We start from the raw sequence: 25,435 nt of genomic DNA, 5'->3' as shown, positions 1-25,435 counted from the left end.
AGAAAACCTTCAAAACAAATGAGTTTCTTCATTCTTTCTGCAAGAGGACTTGGGTCAGATTTTATTTCTAGGCCACAGGCTCTAGACAGTTGTTCAAGTTTCTTTTATCTCATAAAACCTACATTCTTCATGCAGGACTGGAAACTACTGTTTTGAAAGGAGCCCGCTGTGCTGCTCTGCATAACTGCCTGAAAGCAGACACTTCAGCTTGAAATCTGTTGCTTTTTGTGCCTTTGTTGTTAATAATAATGAGGGAATGAACACTGGCTATTAAACATCTTTAGAAGAGAAAATACACTTTTGGCAGAAGGGACAGCACAAAGGTTAACATTTAATCATTGATGCACTTTGGATGATTACGTTGTAATACCTGTCAATAAATACCAATACCTCAGTTGTCTGACATGGAATAGTATCAAGTTTAATTAATTCTTAGAGATTGGAAAGCATCATTTGATTAAACGAGTGAGTATTTCTTGAGGTTAATCTGCTTGCAGAGGTAGTCAGAGTAGGATTTATGTCTCAAATACAGCTTTTCTGAATCACACTCATGAAATATAAACCACAATATCTGTATAGATGTATATACACATGCACATGTGCTCAAGAAAAAATGAGTAAAAAAAAATCTCTATTTCATAGGAAGTCCAGAGTGTGATTGCTAAAGAAAGTCAAAATCTTAAGGATATCATGGAGAAACTCCGGATCAGATATTCTGAAATGTACACAATAGTTCCTGCAGAAACTGAAGCACAGCTGGAGGACTGCAAGAAAACTTTACAAGACTTGGAAGACAAGGTAATTGCTTATGTGATTTTCATACATACTTCTTTGTAATGTATTCATACAATAAGATTGGATGAATTTTGTAACTGCAAATTTAAAATGAAAACATTGATTATTTTTTATTTAGCCTTTTTCCTCTTGGTGAAAGGCTATGCTGGAGAAAAAATTCCTAATGTTAACTGTCTTCTTTTAGAATAAACTTCCAGTAAGCAGCTGGATGTAAAATGATGTCATTGTTGAAAGAGAGCATGGCAGAACCACTAGCAGTAAGGTCTTGGATACGATATGGATGTAATCTTCTGTCCAGTCTGGTTCTTACACTGAGCTAATAGTCAGAGTTGGTTGGAATATTAGTTTAGCTTAACTGAGAATAATTTTTACAGTTGAATCAAAAGACTCCTTTGAAAACAGTTTTAAAAATTAAACTTGCACGTATGGTAAAGGATCACAGCATGGCTCTTTGTACCGCTTCTAAGGACATGATAGCATTCCTTTAAAAGCAGACAGAGTATTTGGGTAACTAAATTACAATGAGATGCTTTTTTGCAATGTTTTCTCTATAAAGGGGATGTAAGCAGCTAACTGAAAACAAAATTAAAGGAAAGTAAAGTGATATCCTGAATTTGGGATGAAATTCTCTCGTGCTGTTGTTATTTTTATTCATTCATTTCTTCTAAAAATGAAAAAAACATTCAGTTACCTTCTTGCAGAAATAATAATGTCTAATGCCAATTTTGAAGACTAAATTGTAGTTAATTTGATAGAACTTGAAAGTTCAATGAAACAATATTAAATCCAATTACTTGTTTTGTCTATCGGATTATTCATTTTATGTTGTATTAAATATTTAGAGACCTATTCGTTACAGTTTCTTAGTTTTAATTAGGTGTATTTTTACAGCTTTTCTTTCAAACTGGAACAAGTCTTTTCAGAACCAACAACTAGATAGGAGAGAGAAGGAGAGGGGGAATAAAACAGCGTTTATGCTTTGGGTTGATTTTTGTTTTTTGGTTTGCTATTTCAATTCCTGAGATGGAAGATTATCCCAGTGCATATGTTACATGTTGAAGTGCAAGAACTGCCCTGGAAGCATTTCAGTTTTGAGTAGAGGAAAACAATACAGAATGTGTTGGAATTTTTTTAAATGCCTGGAGGAAGCCAGATGAATTCTAGTGAAACTGGAGATCAGTGTAGGCACATAGTAGGAGGTACCGGCCTGTGCTAAACAGAATTAACTTGTCTTATTTTAATGGCATTCTACTTTCTTCTAAGTAAGCTAACGTAAGAATGAACATAAAATGTATTTCTGATGCCATACAATTTATGTGACAAATACTATAAATTCAGACCACTGAGAGTTACTGAAAGTAAAATCCTGCCCTGTGGATGACCATTGACAGATACAGTGAATTGTCTGAGGAACGACAGAAGTCTGTGAACAGCCTCCTTTCATATTTCCAGCCGCGTCACATTGCTCATATGTGATTCTGCTCCATGTTTTTTGCTTTGTTTTGTAGGAAGAAACTACCAGTGTGCGCGTCAGTAATTTTTCATGCAGAATATAATTCAGGGTAGTAATAATGGTGAAATGTTTGGTGATTACAGCCTGCGTTTCTTTTTCTGCAGAGTTGTAGGCACAAAGTATGGACTGGACTTCATAATTTGTTTTGTATAAGCACAAGTAGTAAGCACAAGTACCCAAGAGAAGGACTGTAGGTCTTTTTTCCTGTACATTTATTTTAATTACAGTAGCTTTATCAACACAATACCTTGGTATGGGTATTATATTGTTCTGACAATACCTGTCAGAATCTTAATAAACTGAGAAATGTAAAGAAATAAAAGCAAATAATTTACTAAATAAATAATGTTCCTTATTTCTCTTCTCACAGAAGGATAAGTATTTCAGAATAGGTGGTGACAAACCTGAATAACTGGTAAATCTCTTGCAACCATGCAGCATAAAGCTGTGCAATGTGCATGTGCAGTTGAGCTCCATAAATCCTAGGCCTGCAGCACACAAAGAATTCACCATGATTTAACAGAGTACTGATAGTTGGCTGACCCTAACAGCTAGCAGGTTTTAGTGAGAAGAGACATCACCTTGGGCAAGCAAGGACTTTCTCACCCCCTGCAGTTCTTCTAGTTCATGGTAACCTGGTACCTCCTTGTGTCTGTCAGTTCTCTGTTTTTGCAGTGACTCAACTTCAGCATGCTTGAGAGCTTCTCTCTTTACATCAGGAATTAGGCCCTTCGGTGCTTTGATTTGAAGAAAAAATTCAATTTTTTTGTTTAGAAATTCACTATACATTGATGCTTCTTAGCATCCTCATTTCTTAAACAGAAGAAATAGTCAAGGCACAGTGGTGCTGTTCTACGTTTGTTACAACAAGAATCTGAATGTGACCTTTTCCATAGTGTGGTAATGATGGACATCTGCTGCAGATGAGAAAGGAGAAAGCTGAATGGAGGGAGTTGCAGCACCTTACTATTTTTTGGTTCATGATTGCCAGTCATTTTAAGGAAGGAGAAATTGTTGAAAGAGATGTGAACATTCAGTCTTGTCACGTTGATGGTTCTCCCAGGAAATGTAATTCCATTCTGGTGTTTTTAAGTGACTCATCAAAAGAAACGTGAAAAGAGTTCTAATATTTTTAGTGAGGAAGTACACAGCAAAAAGCAGATCTTTGTAATCTCCACTGTCGTTTTCTCTTAATGTGACAGGTTAGCTTTGAAAACTTACAGAGTTCTCCTCAGTATGCGCTGAAAGGAAAAGCGGAGACTATTAACAATGGCCTTCAAGCTATTGAAAAGATGTTGGAACAGAAGAGTGAAAGTGTTGCAAAAGCCAAAGAAGTTCAGAAGGTAATTTTGCCCTTTTTTTGGGGGGGGGAGGGGGGGGACGTTGAAAGATTTTTGGTTGCTTTTACAAAGCCGTGTTTGTCAGGAGTGTAAAGCTACCTCCATTCACTTTGTGTCTTTAGAAGAGGTACAAGCAAGCATTTATGTGACAAACATTTACCTTTTCTTTCTCACAGGAAAATGCATGCTTTTATAGCTGTGATTCACACTGGCAGATGCAGAGTGTTCTGTTCTTGTTGTATCTGTTCAGAAAGCTTTACAATTCCACATGTTCAACATGAAGAAGAAATAACTCTTTGTGCCCAACCATATATTTCATTTCTCCTGTCTTTACGTGCAGCAAATCTGGGATATGCTGGACCTTTGGCATTACAAACTCAATGAACTGGATGCAGAAGTGCATGACATAGTAGAGCAGGATTCCTGCCATGCACAGGAGTTGATGGATATCTTAATGACCCCCCTTCAGCGTTATCAAGAAGTCTCACAACTTGCCGAGCACAGAACAGCCATTTTAAACAAGGTAGAGGCAAATGTAAAGTTCAGATTTTCTTAAATTTGAAAAATTCACATTGTATTAAAAAAGAAACAAAAGCAGTAGCAACAAAAATTACAAAAAACAAACAAAGACTTTACACAAATTATCATAAAAGATTCTCAAATAGATGAAAAGCCAGAAGTAGGTGTGTTGACTTAATGTAGCTAAGAATTTCTGGAATGACAAACGTTCCCTCCAGTTTCCAGTCCAAAGGACCAACTCTGCATTGTGGTTGATATGAGATAGCATGGACAATCCCTGACCCTGGATCAGCAATGTTACAGTTTATGATACCTCTGCCAATGTGTTGTCCATTTAAATAACATTGCCACATAAATCATAATAATGTCCCTATGAGATGTAAGCCCATAGACACCGAAATTACTTCTGTTTAGAAGATGAAAATGTTTCAGAAAAATTTCAATTGCACTTCTCTATTTCACCATACTAATCTGACCTTGATAAAATGCATCCAGTTTGCTTTAAGCCTTGCCCATAGGTATGTTTTTCCTAGACTGTAAATAGAAATGTATTTGTGCCCTTTTATAAAAACGTCATTTCCTAGGCTGCCAACAAGATGGAAGAATATGATGAACTCTTGAAGGACATGAAGGTTTGGATAGAAAACACCAACAGCTTGCTAAAAGCAGATGCTCAGAATGACTCTGCAAAAAGACTACACGAGTACACTGATGGCCTTCAGGTAAGTGTCAGTACAGAGTCATAGAATCATAGAATTGCTCAGGTTGGAAAAGACCTTAAAGGTCATCAAGTCCAACCACAACCTAACCATACTACCCTAACTAACAACCCTCTGCGAAATCATGTCCCTGAGCACCACATGCAAACTGTTTTTAAACACATCCAGGGATGGTGACTCAACAACCTCCCTGGGCAGCCTATTCCAGTGCTTAACAACCCTTTCTGTAAAGAAGTGTTTCCTAATATCCAATCTAAACTTACCCTGGCACAACTTGAGGCCATTTCCCCTCATCCTGTCACCAGTGAGAAGAGACCAACCCCACTCTCGCTGTACCTTTCAGGTATTGGAAGAGAGCAATAAGGTCTCCCCTCAGCCTCCTTTTCCCCAGACTAAACAGCCACAGTTCCTTCAGTCTCTCCTCATAGGGCATATTCTCCAAGCCCTTCACAAGCCTTGTTGCCCTTTTTTGGACCTGCTCCAGCACCTCCATGTCCTTTCTGTACTGAGTTGACCAAAACTGAACACAGTACTCAAGGTGAGGCCTCACCAATGCCAAATACAGGGGTGGGATTACTGCCCTAGTCCTGCTCACCACACCATTCCTGATACAAGTCAGGATGCCCTTGGCCTTCTTGGCCCCCTGGGTACACTGCTGGCTCATATTCAGCCAGATATATGTTCTTATTATAACTCGTTGCTCTATAAAGATACAGCTTTGCATTTTTTAGTCTTATCGATTATTTTCAATAAATACTTTAAGTGAAAAATGGTTATCGTTTAAGGGCATGAAATAAAGATACCTACTTTTTGGTGTTGGACTTAACTATCTTGCAGAAGTGCTGAAATATAGAACATATATCTTCTAAAAATATATGACAGTGTGCTGTATGGCTATAATAATTTATTACTTCCTGAATATGTCCAGTTTTGTACCTATTCTGTATTGTGCACATGATCCAAGATAGAGTGGTATTTTGATGACTGTGTGCTTCCATTGAAGGGAATCGATGGCAGTTTTCAGTTGTGTCTTGAAGGTAATTCTGACTTCAAGAATCAAATGTTTGTAGTGTTACAGGGCCAGGCAAATGCCAAGATGATTTCTAACAATCTCGTGTTTAAAATAGAAGTTTTCTATATGTCCACTCTTTGACTTACGCCAGAAGAAAAAGTTGGTGTTCTGAACATGGATTGTTGTATTAAAACTAATCAGAAATTCTCTCCTGTATGACAAGGTGTGGTTGACAGTTCTGGACCAATGTGTTACAGATCACATAGTAGCAATGAGGAGATGGCAGTTAACGAAATTTGTGTATGTTTTCCCGACAAAAGCTTATTTTCTTTTGCATTTGTGGTTTTTATGTGGTCTAGGCTGGAAAGCTTGTGGATTTAGAAACGTGCCCAAAGCTCATAATAAAGTTCAGAGATACGTTCAGTCCTTTTCTTTGGGTGGCACAAAGATGAGTGAATCACAGATATTGCTTACAACTTTCACTGTTCTGTATGAAGACATTTGCTGTAATTAATAAAAAAATTATGCAGTTACTTGCAGGAGATGGAAAGAATGTTCACATCATGCACAATTGGCCAGATATTTTCTGCAGAGCTTTAGTTCATCTGCTAACTGGTGTGCAGGAAACCCTTTTCATGTCTCTGGCTGATGTGTTTGTACTTTGGGTCAGCCTGATGATTGCACAGAAATTTGGGAGGAACCTTCTCCAGGATCTCATATTTCTCTGTTTTGGGGGTGGGATCTCAGAGTTTAAAACCTTCCTCTACGTGACTCATTATGCTCATGTAGACTCATTTTATCTAATTAATTCCCTAATAGTCATAGCAGAAGCCTCTCAGATTTCTGCCTGCATGATGCAACGGTTCAGTTTCATTAAGCACAAAGTGTTTTAATCTGAACTAAGCTTTTGGAAATACATGCAGTGGTCAGTGATGCACAGGAAATTAAACCTGATTCATTCAGACCCAAATCGCCTCAGAATTTTGATGTCACCAGTGATGGAGGCAAACTAATTTCTTATTTTGTCTGTAGATGGCTTTGGAAGACTCAGAACAAAAGCAAAATCTCCTGCATAGTGTTTACTTGGAGCTGGAGGAGCTAACGCCAGTCTTTGAAACAGGCAGTATAATGCAACAGCTAAATGAAGCAGAGGAGGAAGTAGCAATGTTACAGCAAGAGATAGCAGATATTCTTCCACAGATCCAGCATGTGACTGATGTAAGTTTGGTTGATCTGTAAGTTCTTTTTATTGGAGCATCACCCTATGTTATGAAATACAACTTACATTGTCTGCATATGTCTTAGTTTGAGGTGGAACAGAATTGTTTTCTTCAGAATGTCTGTATGATACTTTGTTTTGGTTCTAGGAGAAAAACTACGCTGATAACACACTGATATTTATAGCTGCTGCTAAGCAGTGTTTTATAGAGCCATGGCCATTATCACTGAAGGGCCCTAGGAGCTGAGAGGGAGCAGAATTAGGACAGCTGACTTAAACTTTTCAATTCTCTCTCCTATCCCACTGGCAAGGGGGGAAGTGAGCAAACAGCTGTGTAGTGCTGAACCACCTGCCAGGTGTGGTTTTTAGTAGGTGTGCCAATAAGTAAATTAATTGTTGGAGACAAACCTGCAGGAGTTTGGTTTCCAATTAAGTTCAAGAGTGCTGATGAAATCCCTTGTTTAGAAGAAGAAATGTAGGGCTTGCTGTCCAACAGATGTAAAAGACTTATCTTGCTGGAGAGCAGGGCTCCAATACAATGGCACATGGATAAGCTGAGGAAATGTGCTGACGGAAATATCAAGTTCAACAGAGACAAACGCACTGCACCAGATACCAGTATGGGTTGGGGGCCAACCAACTGGAAAGTGGCTATGCCAAAAAGACCTGGAGTCCTGTTGTCGAGTTGTTTATGATGCAGCGCTATGATCTTGCAGCAAGAAGACCAACAGCATCCAGAGCTGAGCAAGTGTCTTTCCAAGAAGTCCATGGGAGAAATCCTACCCTTCTTTTTGGCACCTGTGAGGTCACATCTGGGTTATATGCCTATTTTTGGCTTTCTCAGTGCAAGAGAGACATAGACATACTGCAAGAAGTTCAGGAAGAGCCACAGGAGTAGTCAGGGTCTGTAGCACAGTGCATAGGAAGAAAGGCTGAGAGAACTGAATCAGTTCAGACCAGAGAAGGGGTGGATATAGGGGAGAGGCTACCGTTGACTGCTGCTATATAACTGAGGACTATAAACATGATAGCTCCATACTCCTTAGGGGGATTGGTCAAACACTGTCTCAGGGGCCCAGAGTGAGGGTGAAATCCCCATGGCAGGAGGTTCCCACGTCTCAGCAGGATCAGGCCCCAAACAATCTCTGGAGACCTTCTAAGATCCCTTCCAACACAGTTTTTTCTTTGACTGTCTTCATGAGAGTTATCTGAGAGCTGTACTGTATGCAGACCCATTTTCCATCTGAAATAAGTTCATATAGAATGCATAATTAGACCTGTTTCTTAATGGTAAATATCAACAATGAAAAAGTGCATTATCACCTGTAGTGATTTATAATGTGATTTTTCAAGAGAATTTCTGTTCCATACTCCAGGTTTAAAATAGACTTAGGTGACCATAGATTATTAATTCTTTTAGATGTTATGACAACACATAGTTTGTAGGAGCTAGCCCTTTTGGTCAGCAGCACCTGTTAACATGTTCTGCATATGCTGCATTTGTTTTTCAGTATTTCTTTTTAAGTTGTGAGTAAATGCAGAAATTCACATTGATTTTGTTTTTTGAAGGGAGTTTCAAAACTATACTATACTATCTACAAACGTTCTTTGTTCTCAAAATCTAGGAACTGGATGCCATTGAATCTCATGTAAAAATGTTTGAGAAGGATGTTATGAAAATGAAGACAATCTTATCATCAGAAGATCTGTTGGAACTTTCTCCTAAGGACCAACTTAAACATGGACAGGTCTGTGAAAACTCCTATGTAAACTTTTTCCAGCAAAAGCCTGTTTTGTGAATGCGTACTAGAATGAATAAATTTCTAGTGTATGACTTTGAAATGTCAGTATTATACATATTCTAACTCAGGTCAATGACAGTTATTGCAAACACTATTTCAGCTACACGTTTACAGTAACAAGTAGTGAAATCCAGAAGGAGCAGATTGGTTGGGCGAAATGCTTCAGGGGACTTGATGTCTGTGCTTTATGTGTCTTGGGAGATAACTTAGGACCAGACTAGTGCTTGTCCAGAATGCTGGACATCCATTAGTGGTTGAAGGTTTTTAGATATTCTTCTGGGAAGTGTCTTCATCTCTAGTTTCATCTGAAGGGAATAAAATTGACATAAACCTAGACAAGTGTGCGAAATGATCTCTTAGATGAGACTGTTGGGCTATCCCTTCAAGAACCACAGTCCTGGTCTAACCTAGAACATCTGAAACTAAAGCACAATTGAGAACATACCAATAGACAGCCGAAGTGTGTAACTACAGTATATAAGTATTCCTGCCATATTTGAGTCTTCCATTTTTGGGAATGTTAGGACCTGGTACATTCAATATATATTACTCCACTTATCATCAAACAGTAAGTAATATGAAAGTCTGCAAATCAGTCCCTGTTTTCCCAGAAATGGAGGAAAAATAGAACAGATACTTTTAGAAATGTAGGCTGAAGTGACTCATCGCATACCTATTTCATGCATGCAGAAAACTAAATGTATCTTGGCCAGATGGCTTTCTTTTCTATGGAAAGTAAAATAAAGCAAAGCTCTATGGTATCTTTTCTATCACCTGCAGTCCAAATTGTTAGCTGACTGACATGCAAAAAACATGGGTTCTGTTTTGGGGGAGGAATAAAAATGTTGTCATACCACTCACAGCTTTGTTGTCCAGTTAACATTTCTGTAATGGCTACATTATATGGAAAAGCTAAAGTGATATTTCTTCTAGAAAATAATATTCACTCACTACTTGATTTTATATGGAAGCCTGGATAATATGCAAATAACAACAACAACAAAATCCTGATACAGACAGCTTATGAATGAGGGAATAAACATCTCTGTTCCAGTTGTGGTTATTTATATAGAATCTTTTTGAGAGGGAGCCTAACAAAAATATTAGTAAGAAAAGGGCTCAGGGCTCTTATTTATTTATTTTTCCTTCTGAAATTCTCAGATTTTATATTTCCTCGGGATAACAAGGAACTTTGTGTTGCTATTGGATTCTGTTCTTCCAAAGCAGGTCACAGAGCCTTCCATAGAACGTTTATTTTGTATATTATGTAGTATGAAATTACACATATTTCTGCCAAAAACTGCCAAAGGTGATTGTAAACTGCATCCAGGGTTATGAGAAGCTGTCTTTGATGGGAAACCTGGCTTCAGATATTTGTCCTATTTCTGTTTCTATTCATCACCATCTCAGCCATGTTTCTCAGCAGTGATAGGACTGTTTGTAGGACCTTCAGAAAAAGGTTAGCTTTAACATAGAGCATCTTATGGGTGGTTTGCAGTGCAGAAAAGAAAAACCTGAGTTGGCTACAGTGACAGCAAAAGGATTAGGCCTTTTTTTAAACTGTCTTTGTGGCCAAGGTTCAGTTCCTTAAGATGACATGCAGTAGCATAAGTAACTACTCTGAATATGACCTCTTTTATCACTATGCAACTCTTATGTATCTATCTGCAGACAAAGCAGAACTGTAAATGTAAATTGTATCTTCCTCTTGCTTTAAAGAGCATTACCAGGGATTTTCATTTATTTGTTCAAAGAGTAAAATATTTTTCCTTCTTAAATAGGAAACTCAAAAAAGACTACCCTTGCACATCATGGGTGTAAATTTGATTTTTTTACAATTCACTAAATCACTCATCATCTATCCTGTATCCTAATAGGTTATACTTGACCATATTGGTCCTATGCAGAAGACCATTGTTCACATACAGTCCTATGAAGAAGTCCTTCAGCTACCGGGGGCGAAAAAACAACCTGTCTCAGTCTTCCTAAGAGCAAGACAACTTTTGAGAGAATTGAAAAAAATAGAAAAAATTACTAAGGAACAAAATGAACTGCTGGAGGTAATTGATTTGCATTCATTGATGTTATTTTGTTTCATAAGATATCACCTCAAATACCTTTATTTTACAGGCATGTAGTGCACCTACCATGTTTTCTATGTAATTTTTTTGTGTGTGTAATCATACATTATAACATGATACAGTAGATAGGAAACTGAAATGACTTTCAATTGGTGCATTATCTTTGCCAATTTGTTTTCCCAAACCTACTGTAGTAAAGCAGAGTGCTTTAGAACATGTAGCTTCTTACTAAGCATTTCAGAGGCCGGGTAGACACAGTACAGCTAAAGTGGGAATCTCTGCCTTTAATTTTCTGATTGAGAAATCAAGGCATTCAAAGAACATGGCTATTATCAGGCTGAATCAGCACAGTTCGGAGTAATTTGATCTCCTTTTACCATCAGTTGGACTAGATTGTCTTAGTAGGCCCCTTCCTACTGTTCTTTTCAGTTTTAAAAGCACTAAGAGACAAACCCAAGCATACTACAGCCATGCATGCCTGGAGTTGAAAATAAACAATGACTCTGAGATCTATATGATCCCTAACAACTTGGGGTTTTAGTCTATATATCTTCTTAAGTCTGAAAAATAGATACAGTAAAACATACATATTTCAGATAAAAAGTTACCAAATTAAATATTCAATAATTTTCAGAATACTTGTAAGCCCTTGGAATCCTGGTGCTTTGCCATTACTGAGTATTACCATGAGACTTCTAGTTCCTTTATGTAGAGCATTAGGTTGAGGTTTAGATTTTTGCCTTTTTGAAGCAGCTGTAATCTTTTTTTTTTTTTTTTTTTTTTTTTGCTCAGCATTTGCCTTTATTTTATACACTTCCAAAAATCTGTAGCTGAGTAAAATTTCTTTGTGAGAAAACAGGTTGGAAAAATTAGTTCTTTGCAGCAATGAGATCCAGCTGTGCAAAAGAGACTTTCCCTTTCTGTTGAGTGGGTTTTAAACCAGCAGTGCTACAATATAAGTCTATCGCCACCTAAGACGTTACAAAGGATAAAGCTATTAAAGGATGGCATTTTTTAGTTCTGCATTAGAAAAATAGAAAGTATTCTAATAGACAAAAGGCCACACTGGAGACAGGCTACCTTTGCAGATACATACTTTTTTTTCCCCTGCATTGTGGATTAGTTTGACATTTTAGTGTTTGGATGTGGTTGCACATATTTGCTATCCATATTGTAATACTAGGAACTTCTGTATAATTAAGATTCAGTTCAGCACCTGAAAAAGTATGACGGTAACAAAACCTGCAATAGGTACTGCAAATGCTTCAGGGTTGGGTTTTATGAGACTTAATGCGTGTTGCCCTTTGTGTTTCTTTTACGGCCTGTTAAGAACCACACCTATCGCTACCTAAACAAATGTCACCTGGAAGAGGAGCTGGAAACCACAATGTTTTACCAGTTCTCCGTGCAAAGGAGTGCCAGTATTTGCATATCTGATGATGTACTGTTGACATTTTTTAGTATCTGCCCTCACACTCCTGGCAGCAGGGTCCATTCCATGAGTAGGTCTTCCATTTGATAGGAAAAGCAAAATTCAAGCATGAAGTAAAGAGAGGAGCATTAATTCTTGGTAGAGATTCGGTCCCACAAATACGACGTAATGTGTGTTCTTTCAAGAAAAGGATAAAATAAGATTTTCTGCTCCTCAATAGAAGATAGGGGATGGATGAGCGAATCTGCACGCAAGTGACTGTATTCGAGTATTGGCCTCTCAGAGTGGAAATTGGAGTCTGTATGCAGAGTATTCTTTAGTTAGTCAAGTAAAATTGAGATACTTACTACTGAACAGTTATGAGAATTTGAGAGTGTAGATATGGGTAAGACTCTCTGTTTTAGAAGGACTTCTAGTTTCTTATTGAAGCTGAGCAGCATAGAATAACTGCTTTTATTCCCCTCAACTGATTCTTTATGTATGTCATTAAGATTATAGCCTGCAGTTAGATATTTTCTTCTCCAAATTGCCTTTTTTTTTTTTTTTAAGTGGGAAAAATACTTTTTTCTGCCTTTTGAAACTTGAAAGTTAAAAAATAATAATGCAAAACTTTACTAACACGTGGGAGCGATTGCTGTTGTGAAGAAGTGAATGAACAGCAAGTAACATTATTGTTCATAGACAGAGAGACTGTGTAAGGCAGAGTGCGTGGGTGCTTTGCAGACAAGTTATCTGCCTCCCAGGCTGCTCCCATGCTGCTATCAGCAAAGTAAGTTTAAGCCTGCTGTCTACAGAGTTGCATTTTCTTCTTCACTGTCTTTCGCAGATGCCTGAGGAAGAGTCTATTGATATTCTCTGATTCTCAGCCCACAGGCTGAAAAACAAAGCCAAAGAATGTTTTGCAAATTAAATGTTTTCACGAATTATTATTATTTGTATATGTAACACTTTCTTACTTACCTGAGACATTGTGACAAGCTGTGGCTGGCTAACATTAGCAGTGAATGTGGGAAGACTGACGACTTCTGCATGAAGAGTGCTGATTGATGAGATTTTGCTGTTACAATCAAATGAATAAAAGTGAATTTGGCTGTTGATGACATATAATAGGCTTTCCCAGAAGTCACGCAAGAAGAGGAAGCTCACACAAGGTGGAAATATTTATTTTATAGAAACTATTCAAATTGTTAGAAACTGTGGTTGGCTTATCTTCTGAGCTGCAGTTTCTGCCTGGATAGCACAGTTCATTTCTGGCTAGCACAGAGCTAGCTTGCAGTAACGACCTGATCACCAATTAAAACAGGTAGGCTTTCTAGCTTGATATGAAACCAACCAACCCTATAATTTATTTCCAGCTTCTTATAAATTGTAGTAAATGTGATTAAATATGTTCCACTTTGCATTTTAAAATTCATAGTCCTACTCTAGAGTAGGCAATGGTATGCTTCCAGAAGGACTTCTAAACGTGGTGAAGATGGAGTTCTGCAGAGTTAGCAGAACAAGCGCAGTTTCATTTACATCTAATTACAGAAGCAAAAGAGGTCTGAGCACTCTTTGGTGCAATTTGGTTGCATTACTGACCGGTTTCTTTATGTCCTAGTTAATACAAAATTATTTTTAAGAGTTACTGTTTCACAGGAAGCTGTGAAGGAAACAGAAGAATGTGAGCAAGAAATTGAAAAGCTGAAACAATTCCTAAAGAATCACTTGGCTGAAAAATCACATGAATATCAGCCACAGACTCAGAAGACTTCTTGTCCAGAGGTGGGTTTCATGTCATGCCCTAAATTTATGACAACGTGTAGCACTGAGAAATAGTAGTGTGTTTTTGCTCCCTGCTCCCGTCAAGCAGGCAATTCAATACTGTGGTGTGACTGTACGTACATAAGTTGCTGTATACCAAGAGATATAATTAGTATCAGTTTCAATTCGGGCATATGTTTGGTATCACTGCTTTTGATGTGTTATTTGTACCTGAATCAACTTCCAGTGACAATTAAGTGCTGTTGTCAGCTGTTGTGGTGAAACAATATGCACCGTTGATCGCTTGCCTGTGCTCATCATCCTGCTAATGCAGCAGTACATGTTAACTGGGGTAGCAGCTTGGGATAGTGCATAAAGAGAGCACTGTGTCCCTTTCTGATCACTGACCATGCAATGATACTTCTGGTGATTCTGGTTAGGGTTAGATCTAGATTCCTTTCCTCATCCTTGCTGACATGCTGTGTTTTCGTCAGCTGGTAACAGGTGTTGGTATTTTTTTTTTGCCAGCAGTTGGCTTCTTTCTGTAATGGATGAATTGCTTATTTAATGCAAAAGTAAGAAGTGTTTTAAAGACAGCACTGCAGAAGTCAGGAAATGACTAATTAAATTTAATAAGTATTTTTATAAAGTGCCTCTGAGATGCTCAGCTTTTTGCAGTCAGCAGCAATACAGTTAATAAACATACATCCTACTTATTTAATAACTATAATCACTCAGTAGTTTCCTAAATACATAGTTGCTCTGCTTTCAGGTGATTGGATGTTGGATGCTAGTACTAAGCGTGACTCATTTCCTGGATCTTACTTGTTTTTGTACAAGCATAAGACTTTCTGTTCAATATCTCTTGTTTTAGAAGATCTGTTTCACAGTTGTAGCATTTCATTGATAGATGTGGCACTGGAATTGCCCATCTTATTGAGGGGCTCCAAATGAGGAAGTTGTGTCAGTAAAGATTTGGTTTCTTGCCTAGTTAAGTTTGCAAAGCAGTAGCTGATATTTGTAGTATAAAGTCTGCTCCTGCTATAAAACAAATAGAAATACTGTTCCTCGCAAACATTTGTAAATATATGGTAAATTATCATAGATGGCCACTTCTTCATTCCAGTGACTTTTTCTTGCTTTAACCTTTGGAAGATTTTGTCTTCTGTTTTCCAGTATATAAAAGGAAAAAGCATCATTGTCTGAGCAGAGTTTCCACAGCCTTTGAAAATCTGCTGGGTTTCCTGCCTTCACCCTCCTAGTCATGCAGCCACACTAGCACTGTTTGTGGAGGAAGCTGTAGATAAGACAAAAACCAGCAGTCTTACTGCTTTCATCTGTCACTTGCTTAGCATTATTCACACTATGAGAGACCAGCCTCTGGAATCATCTTGTTTATTATTTTAAGCCTAGCATCAAAGCTTGCTCTGATGGACAGATCCCATTCTGCAGTGGGGTATTTATCTGCTTTTTAGTTTTCTAATCGAGCCATAGTACTTCAAAGAGCTTTAGAACTTTCAGTAATGAAGAAGGTGAGACATTTTATTCCTTGCCCCATCTTGGTCTGTTACTGCTTCTGCTTTCTTTGCTCACCTGGAAAACAAGTGGCGAAGAAAGATCCCTTGAAAAGGGCTCTGAAGGCAGAACACCAATTGAAGTAACAGTTACGAACAAGGAGGAAAGCCAGACAGATTTGTTTCCCTTTTGTTAACGCAGCATTATTTGGATTATTGTTTAGACCCTGCAGAACATTAAACATGTTCCTTGTACTTTCTGATGGACCATATCTCCCAGTGTCGCATTCTAAGACATGGGATAATTCTTGTCCTTAGCTGTGTTACTGAAACCCTCCATATTTCTGTTTGTTTGCTTCTATTAGCTCACTTTCTGCAAAGAAGACTCAGCCCTGAATTACCCCTAGCTATATTTGCCTTCATCTAGGCTATCCCAGTTGTTCTGTGTCAGGTTTCCAGAAGAGGTGGTTGAAAGTAATATCATCTGCTTTGACTCACAGAGTAATGTAACTCAGCTACATTCCCTCTGTCCTGAGGGAAACTCATATTCCCCTGGCTATGCTAGTTTGATTCATTTATCCAGCCTTTCACATTTCTTTCCAGACTACCAACTTCTGCAGTACAGGTGCCGTCCTGAACAGAATCTGTTGCTATTGTTTTGCATGTATCAGGACATTTCCTGCAGTGACAATGGGGAACTGTCCCAAAGCTATGAAAAAGGGAAGAGGGCAAATAGACCCATTCTCAGTAAGATGCATGGTGTCATTTGTTACTTTACCACTTGGTTAACTAAGAAAAACGCATACTTACAGATGTTGTTGTTCCTTAGGGAGAGATGGAAGCTATAAAAGAAGAAATCATCAAGCTGTGCCAAAGAAAGGAAGATATCCTTACCGGGATGAAGAGTTCAATGTCTGAGCTTCATCAGCGCTTACAGGAAGAAGCACCTGAACCAGGAGATGAGCCCACAGCCTCTGTATTTGCACAAACTGACTCAATTGGGACTGAGGTTTCTGATGTGCAGGTGAGTGGAGCACCATTTTGTGATCGTTTGCCCAGGAGATGAAGGAAAGTATAAAGCCCTTCCTTATCCAGGAGTGGCATTTGAGAGAGGAGCATCCCTGCAGCTGTGAAGCAAAGTTACTTCTCTCCTTTGTGCTTTTAAATGGTCCCAGAAAGACTGGGTAAGATATGTGACTAGGAGAAGGCAGGAAGGAGGTGTGCCTCAGGTTATTTTTTTGCATGAGCTGATTCAACATGGAGTTTACACTAAACAATCAACAGCAAAATGCTAAATGCACAGTGCTATGATGATCAGTCATTGTGGATTTTTCTGTAAATTCAGCAAAATAAAATTTGTCCCAAGTATATCTGTGATGTCAAAACATTACAAAATATTGAAAACTCCCCGTTTTTAAAGGTGTTTAGGACCTGTGGACTTATTAATTAATAACTTATTGCTTTACTTAATTATTAATTACGTTAATGTCTTGTGGCAAATGCTAAGCGCTTCTCCAAAACTGGACCCCAAGTGGTAACTTTCTTTTAGTGTACAGGCAAAAGAGCAGAGGCTTTTACTGTTTAACGTGAGTAATTGGACTGCCTCTTTTGTGTGTTTTGTAGCTGAAGAAGAGAGGACTGATATCCCTTCTGCCCTGTTTAGATGAAGAGTCAGAAGACTCTTTCCACAGCAAGGTGAGTTCGGTATATGTCTTACATATACAGCTATGTATGTATGATAAACTAGTTTGTTACAGGACAGATTATAAACATGTGTAGATATGAAATAAGTTAGAGTAAAATGAAGCCAAGTTGTTACGTAGTATGAAGAAACTGCGCTTGAATCAATGTCAGTATTACACAGAAACTCATTCTGTGATGTGTGGTCCTGCTTTTGATGGGATTATTTATACAGTAACACCTCCTTTATGCATGTGTTAGTGGCAAACGTGAGCCTAAAAAACAAGGATTAAAAGTGGATTTTCTTTCAGACAAAATCAGACAGCCACTGAAGAAGTGCTGGTTAAATTGTAGCCTGGCTACCCACTCTTTTTTGGTGCAGTTTTCTTTACATACTGGACTTGGGGTAATTTTCTTTTGTTTTTAGTGGACTGGAAAAGAGAGAGAGTGATTTGGTAGTGAGTTTTGGTTTTTTTTAATTGTTTGTTGGTTCGGGGATAGCATGAAAAAACAGAGGGTACTCTTGAGGTCTCTGAGTGTCATTCAGCTGTTGTTCATCTGGCAGAGCCATAAAGCAAGGGAAGAGGTGAGATTTGAGAAACACAAGGTAGATAAACAAGGCAGAAAGAGAGCTAAGTGTTAGTAAAGGTTTGTAGTAATTTACATTGCCTGAAGGAATGCCTGAGCTTTATGTTCACAAGCCAATGCTGAGTTGTTATTACTTTCAAAGGGAAATACAACTACAGAGATAGATGTGAGCTTCTGGCCCTCATTAAAATACAAGGAAAAGCATAAGGAAGACAGTACAACCTCTTGGTCTTCTGGAACCTTGTCAGACGGTGGTACACAGGTAATGAATTCAGATTTATTTCAACAGGGCAGGAACTCATCGTTGTGGAAAGAATTTGCAGTTGTTGTAGGTAATGCTGAAGTCCTTGAAGTAGGAGAACTGTAGAATTGCAGGGCAATAGCCTTACTAAGTTGCTCTGTCTTCCACATCACACTGAATTTTTCCATTTTAGGTTTTCTTTCCTGTTCTACAAACCCAAGGACAGAAAGGTACCTTTGTTAGCAGCAATTCATTTCATCTTGGGAATGCAGTAAAATGTACAGTTTGTTAGATGATCTGTGGAAGAGATTCCCTTTGTAAACAAGAAGATCAACATCTAATGTTCCTGACCAGTTACAGCTTAGGTGGTGTTTCACTGTGTTCTTCACAGTGTCTTGATATTATCTGATGTGATAGCTGCAGTTGCTGCTTCTATGTATCTATGCTAAAGGCGTAAGAGAACTTATCTCCATGAATGTTCTTGGTCCAGGACTGCAATGCACTGAAGGGCTGCTACTTTTTGAGATTTCTCAAGCACAACAAGGCAATAATGATCTAAATATTTCCACTGTTGCCTCTTTCTCTACAGGATGCTGCTGAGATAGTACAATCATGCAAAAAAGGCGATGAGGAATCATCTTTGCAAACTCCACAGAGGACAGAAGGCCCTGGCACAGGTCTTGAAAGTCAGACTGTGGTGAGTTTAAAAATCTGAAGTAGGCTGAACGAGGTGACCTTCTGTGTGGTACTGGCTACTGGTAATGATAATGGTTCTGGAGTTTGTGGCAAGATTAATGGTATGGTAGGATACCTACAACCCTTAATGTGCTTCTTCATATTGCTCCTTTGAGTGAAAATGATTATGTTCTGATCCTGAAAAGTAAGTTTTCTAGGAAACAAGATGGAGTATTGTCAGGAAAAAAGATGCTGGCATTCATAAAGGCATGAATGGAAGGATTAAGATGATAAAATCTGCATCAGCTATTGGATTTTGAAGAGGCAGTTAAAGGAGTAATTAATAACACTCCCATATTTTGCTGCTTTGTGGGAGACATGCACTAGCTTATAGAGGAATGGGCAGCAGCCTATAGGTTACATGTAGAAGAGCATATGGAGATAATCTTGATAGTCCAGCAAGGCCAGGAGCAAAAGACTGCTAGCAGAGCAGCCTCAGCTGTAGCTGTTAAATTCTAGCAGCGTTAAAGAAGCTAGAATCTGTCATTGTCCGAGGCAGGGGCAGCTCCCAGGTCACTTTGTTTCTCAGCGCTCCTTGACTCCTTACATCATGCATGACTTTCAGTATATATAGCTTAATAATAAAAAAAAAAATAAGTGTCAAGGGAGAATTTGCTGTTAAAATGTTTCTCATTCCTGTGCAGGAGAATAACACATAGCTAAATGTTAGAACTTAGCAGCTATTAATTGTGTACTAATATTATTAACAGTAGCATTTTGCCTTGTATGACTGAGTGTATCATATATGACCTGTCTGTACAGATTTTTTTTTGTCCTTTTTCTTTGCTACTCTGCAGCACTCTTGGCCTCTGCTTGTACAGGATGTTTGTAAGCTGCCTTTGCAGGCAAAGGAGATGTAGTCACTCCAGTCCCCGAGCACAGAAAGTGGTTCAGCTGAGCTCTCACTGATTCTTCGTGTTATACTGAGCTGAGATATTGACTGCACTTAGTAAATCTCAGTTGAGAGTAGTTGACATTTAGACACTTGTATTAGAGAGACTTCATCTCCAGATCAGGTACCTAACAAAATAACATATACTGGTACTTCTATGTGCCACCACCATGTTTGTCAGTCTCCTGTCATCAGGGGCACCCACAACCTGTTGAACCCCGTGATAGAAAAGCACAGCAGAGCAGTGTCTTGAGGTGGACACAGCTGCTCTGTGTTCTTTGCGGAGAATGTGGTCAGGCTATGAGCCACAGTCCTCCTCTACTCCTGCAGAGAAGATTGTCCTTCCTCAATTCATGCCAGACAGCAAAAAAGCCTGCAATATTGCAAAATCTTTTCCATTTCAGTGTTTTACTGCTCTGTGCTATTTCCACGTGCTATGTAACTCCCATTAGGAATATATGTTTTTTCTGCTAAGTGATTTATTTACAATATCAGTTACTATTTGGAGACAGGAAGACATTTATTTTTAAAAATGCTGTGTTTTTTTTTTCCCCTTAGAGATATGTTGAAGTCTCGAGATCTGTGGCATTGATTATATTCATGTTCTCCATTTAGAGCTTGAGTATACACTAACATTTATTTATTCCCACTATCTTGATGATTGCTAAATGATACAATTTCATTGCTCCTGGCATGTTTTCCCTCTGAATTCAGTTCTAGCAGCCTACAATATAATGTAGAATTCAGAAACGTGTTTGAACTATTACTTGTCAGGTAAGCTTTGGTAACTGTCCACTCCATGTCCTTTATGATCTCAGAACATAAACTCTTAGAACAGGAACTCATGATGTGTGCATGAAGTTGAACATTGTTACACCTGCACACAAGATACTGGTTTGTTTTATTCAATTGATTTGGCTGCATATCTGAATTTCTGTTTCTGTAAAGAAAGGAGATGAAGTTTCCTGCAGCAGCGTTATTTACCAGGGGAAGGATAGAGCATGCCATAGATTAAAACTAAATGCTTCTGTATACATGTGTGTTCTGTTTAGTGCTTGGTTATTTTTTGGCACCGTCAAAGTACATTTACTTTAGTGAACCAAAATGTTTTGCAGTCCCATTGGAATAAAATAAATAAATAAGAAATATATTTAAATGATGAACTAGAACAAACAGGCTGAGAACTACAGCCAAAACTTTCAGGTGGAAAGTAAACTGGTACTTGTATATGTTCAATTGCAAGTACCTCAACAGACTTTCCTGTGTCAGAATATGCACGTTCAGACTATTTCCTGTTTAATGACACAGCTGCAAGGTATCTGAGAGAGAAATCAGAAAAGTAATGACTGAAGTAAGTCATTGATACCTGAGACAGTGCATTTTGGTGCTCTCATTTTAGCACAAGGCTAATGCACTGTGACTGACCATCTCAGTGTGTGTGTGTATGCTCTGGAGCTGTGGGAGCGGAACAGGTGGTTTTCAAGAGAGGCGTTGTACTTCATTTACTTATTAACTTCTTTTATTTGCATATGCGTGGATATATACAGACCTGTGCAGGCTTCTGAGCAACTGCTGGTATCTCCAAGCACTTTAGACTTCTCCTTATTACGGAACTGTGCAGTACTGCTTCTTAAAGCAAAGCAAGCAAGAGAAAAGAATTACACAAGATAGATTTAAAAATGCACGTGATTTTTCTGTGTGACATAGAGTCTCAGTAAAACTCATTTGGCTGTTGGAACCAAATGCATACAAAGAACTTCTAATGCACAACAGCTTGCTGAGCAGCTATAGACTGCATTGCTCTTCCGTCCAACTCCCACAGCAAAAGATCTCACCTCAGGGGAGAACTAGTTAATGGTGAGTCATCGTGCTTCCTGTGGCTCAGGTATACCTGTGTGGATGCAAATTGCACCTGGAAACCTGTTACACCAGATCCCGGATCGCCTGCCTGCTGAATTTCCCTTCCTTTTTCTTTTATCTTTAATTATTTATTTTTTTTAAGCTGTGAAATCCACGACGGAGTTGTTTAGGAGCCCTGTGAATGTGAAAGTTAAACATTTCTCACTGGTAAGGGGTGGGGAAAGAAAGGGAAAGAGAGAAAGAAAGAAAAAGAGAAAGAAAGAAAGCAATAGGTAGATAACTGTGTTTGTTTTTCATGTGCTTTGCTTCAGAGTGGCACACCACCTCCTGTCCCCAACACCACCCAGGGCTCTCGAGGGAAAGAGGGAGACCCGGAGGAAGCGGTGGATGGAGGTAGGCCCGAGCCGGAAACAATCCTCCAGGCGTGCAAGGCCCAGGTTGCTGAGCTGGAACAATGGCTAGACAAAACTAAGGTGTCCCTGGGCTCAGACCCCCAGACCCCCAAAATGCAGCAGATGGTGGAACTGCAGCTTGGTGATTTCCAGGTAAGAGGAAGCAGCCTGTGTCCTGCTGGCCATCCACGTGAGCTGCCCTTCCCCGGGGTTTGTGAACGCAGGAAAGCTACAGTTACTGCTTCTCCTCTCCCTGCTTATTAAGCTTCATTACACTGGCAGACAGCCGGTAGCTGCTCGGCTTCGGTTTCAGGTGCAGCTTTCCTAGGGCTCAGTTAATACCCGTTTTTAGGGTTGTGCACAGTGGGATTGTTGTACACCTGGAGGATTTAGTTTGAGCTCTGAGCATTTCTACAGCTTTGTTTTCCTTTAGTTTATTTTTGAAAATATGGCTCAGCAAAGTCTGCGTCCTCTGTTTAAAGGCAGTTTTCCGTTGGTCTCTGTCATGATAAATTAGTGAGAATAAAGGATTTTTTTGTTTTGTTTGGACATTTTCACTTTCAATTTTTGTTAGTGATTTAAAGGACCAACGTAAAACAGCTCCTAAACTGTAAGTTCTTTTGCACTTTAGGGCCCCAAAGCTGCCAGTGTATGGGGAAGGACAGACACTTATCCACCTTGAGTAGCCTATATTCGGTTGTACTGCTGTAGGCCTGGGTCCTTCTTGCTCCAGGTGGCAGCAGAAGGAACGGAGTGTTTGTACCATTTGGTGGAAATGGATGGAGGAGAACAGAGCTGTCATGAAGTACTGGGCTGGGTGGTAGCCCTGGCACAGCTTTCTTTCTCTGGCACACAGATTAAAAGAAAATGTTTAGGCATGCAACTTTGGAGTTCCCCACAATGCCAGGCTGATATTCTCATCTGCTTGGCTGCTGAACTCTGGGAATTAAGGTCCTGAATACATTTATGTATCTGGCTGTATCTCAATCCCATTCAGGCTTTGTGTCAGTGTTGGCTTTGATAAGGCAGTCACAAGCAGTAAAATCAAGCAGACTTCAGGCAGCGTTAGGCCCTGCTGAGTTCCTGCCAGGTTTTAACAGTCTGGCTCGATGTTAACACATGAACTTGGTAGGACAGAGGAGCAGAAAAATGTTTTTCCATCCTAATCAAGATCTACGCACAAAACTATCCAATGCACAAAATAGGAGTGGTCTCTATATAGATAGATATGATGTAGAACAATTAATTTATTGCAGCTGATTACTTTGCAGTTGAGTTGTAGTTTCTGTCTCCATGTTCAATTTCATAAACGTGAGTTTGAAGTAATGCAGAGATGTAATTTGATTCAGAGCAATGTGAATCAGCAACCAAATCCCAACAGTTTCCAGTGGCCTGGGTAACACATGGTACCAGTACTGTGTTTTGGTAGTTTAGATTGGATGATTGTATGTTAGGAAGGATTTCTTTACAGAAAGAAATTCTTCCTCCCTTATCATGGTTTTGCACAGTTTTAGTAGTGCCTCAACCTCACAGTGAAGTCTGTTTAGCTTGTACATCCATGGAACTGGACCCTCCCCAAGGGTAATGTAGTCAGTCTGTTCTCTGCCTTCTTCTCCAATGTGGTGTGTTGTCTTCTTAGTTCATCCAAATCAATCATTTCTGCTTCCCTTTTTCATTACTTAATGCCTGAGCTAATACAACTTCCCACACAGAATGTTTTCTGAAACGGTTTTGTCTTTAGCATTGTATTAAATGCACTTTATTGTTCATAGCAAAAAGAGACTATATTAAGAAAATCCAGGGAGTTTGAAGCTATTTCTAATTTTTCCTCTTTCTGTTCACTTTAGATAGGGTTAAGTGTAAGCACTGTCTTAAGAATGTTATCGGGAAAGGAGTATTGTACTTCTAAGAATGAATAATTGACTCCTGTCACTTCTAGGTGATGTTATCAGAGATTGAACAAAAGGTTCTTAGTTTACTGGAAGATGGTGGAAAAAGTGCAGGCCACCAACAGGAGGCAGAGGATCTTTCCTTGAAGCTGAAGGAAATGAAGTGTAATTTGGAAAAAGTCCAGATGATGCTTCAGGATAAATACAGTGAAGAGCAGGTAAAGCATATGAATTCTGTGCTGAGGAAAAGTGAGAGTTCTGCAGTAGCAGAAGAACAGTTAAAGCTCACCGTGTGTAACAAGGAAGGGAGAAGAGTCGATCAGAAATGTCAGACCTGTTATTTTTTTCCTGTTTGCACTGCGGTATGATTATCTTTCATTTGCAGTAAGTAGGGGGACTTCTAATGAGTCTTTGAGCTACATCTCTAAGTGCTAAGTGGCAGTAGTTGAGATTTTGTGAGGAATACTGGGAAAGGATAAAAAGGTTTGGTGAGAGTTTTTTGTTTGTTTCAAATTGCTGTGATGTTTGTGACAGTATCACAGCAGACAGGCCTTAAAGCAGTAACTTTCTTCAAAGAACACCCAAGTGGCATGAGCAGTGATTCAGCTTTCCAGTGCCACAGCCCCAAAGCTAGGCCTGGTCAGGAACTGGACAGAAGTGTTTGCAAGAGTACTAACTGCTTTTGCACTGCTGATTCTGTTTACGAGTGGTCCAAAACGGCTCTGCTTTTGCCATTTCCCCAAACTGCACATGGAGGTTCTGCACTCTTGACAAGTCTGGAAGCCCTCCCACAATAGGTCTCTCTTTACAGATTCCCAGCAGGGAGAGGATTGACCCAGAGTCCCTCAAGATCTTGCACTCCAATGGCTCCAGCATGCCCCAACTTGGCCTTGCTGAACGGCCTTTCCTCCAGCAAAATGGTTTCCAGCACCCACAGGTAATTCTTCTGCCTGACCAGGAGTCAGGCAGTCTGCTCTATGTCTACTGTGCATGTAGGGGGCTGATGTGTATATTACCTGCTGCAGTTTTCACTCTGAGATCAAGTCTACCAAGGGCAGGTACCTTATACCCGTCTCCTAGAGCATTTGGGGAGTTAGAGAGGATGGAGAAAGGTCACCAACCCCTGAAAACTCTGAATTCTTTGTCTAAAAGGTTTACGATCCTTACAAAACTGGATGGTACCCTTGTCTTATATCACAATGATTGAGGTGTCATCATCCACCCCTCTGATTTCCTGTGTTTAAAGTGATGATGTATTTTGAAATCTGAAACTGTATACTGAAACTTGCTTTTGAAGATGGATTTGACTCAAAGGCTTTGTGACCATTCTCCCATGGACTATCTCAGAATGACTCTAAGGTCATTGTTAAGATTGTAAGGATATCCTATGATACTCTGTGCTCTGTAAACTACTTCTGTTTTGCTAACTGGCAATCAGCTTTTTCCCCTTTCATGTTCTTAGGAATGAG

At 39.1% G+C, this 25,435-nt stretch overlaps 1 protein-coding gene across 9 annotated transcripts in view; it reads left to right on the top strand.

Annotated features, from left to right (window-relative positions):
- Nucleotides 1-25,435, top strand: part of SYNE2 (spectrin repeat containing nuclear envelope protein 2) — a 173,918-nt gene that overhangs the window by 84,107 nt on the left and 64,376 nt on the right. For all 9 annotated transcript variants that reach the window (XM_040701588.2, XM_015287885.4, XM_015287883.4 and 6 more), the window contains 15 exons: nt 643-798; nt 3,511-3,651; nt 3,989-4,171; nt 4,752-4,889; nt 6,931-7,116; nt 8,743-8,865; nt 10,797-10,979; nt 14,071-14,196; nt 16,519-16,713; nt 17,313-17,384; nt 18,100-18,219; nt 18,788-18,895; nt 21,997-22,230; nt 24,017-24,184; nt 24,778-24,903. In XM_040701588.2, coding sequence (XP_040557522.1) covers nt 643-798; nt 3,511-3,651; nt 3,989-4,171; nt 4,752-4,889; nt 6,931-7,116; nt 8,743-8,865; nt 10,797-10,979; nt 14,071-14,196; nt 16,519-16,713; nt 17,313-17,384; nt 18,100-18,219; nt 18,788-18,895; nt 21,997-22,230; nt 24,017-24,184; nt 24,778-24,903 — 2,259 coding nt within the window. The remainder of the gene's footprint in view (nt 1-642; nt 799-3,510; nt 3,652-3,988; nt 4,172-4,751; nt 4,890-6,930; nt 7,117-8,742; nt 8,866-10,796; nt 10,980-14,070; nt 14,197-16,518; nt 16,714-17,312; nt 17,385-18,099; nt 18,220-18,787; nt 18,896-21,996; nt 22,231-24,016; nt 24,185-24,777; nt 24,904-25,435) is intronic.

Source organism: Gallus gallus, chromosome 5 (assembly GCF_016699485.2).
Source record: "Gallus gallus isolate bGalGal1 chromosome 5, bGalGal1.mat.broiler.GRCg7b, whole genome shotgun sequence".
NCBI lineage: Eukaryota > Metazoa > Chordata > Aves > Galliformes > Phasianidae > Gallus > Gallus gallus.
The sequence above is the reverse complement of the archived record's forward strand: the minus strand, read 5'-3'. Positions and strand labels throughout refer to the sequence as shown.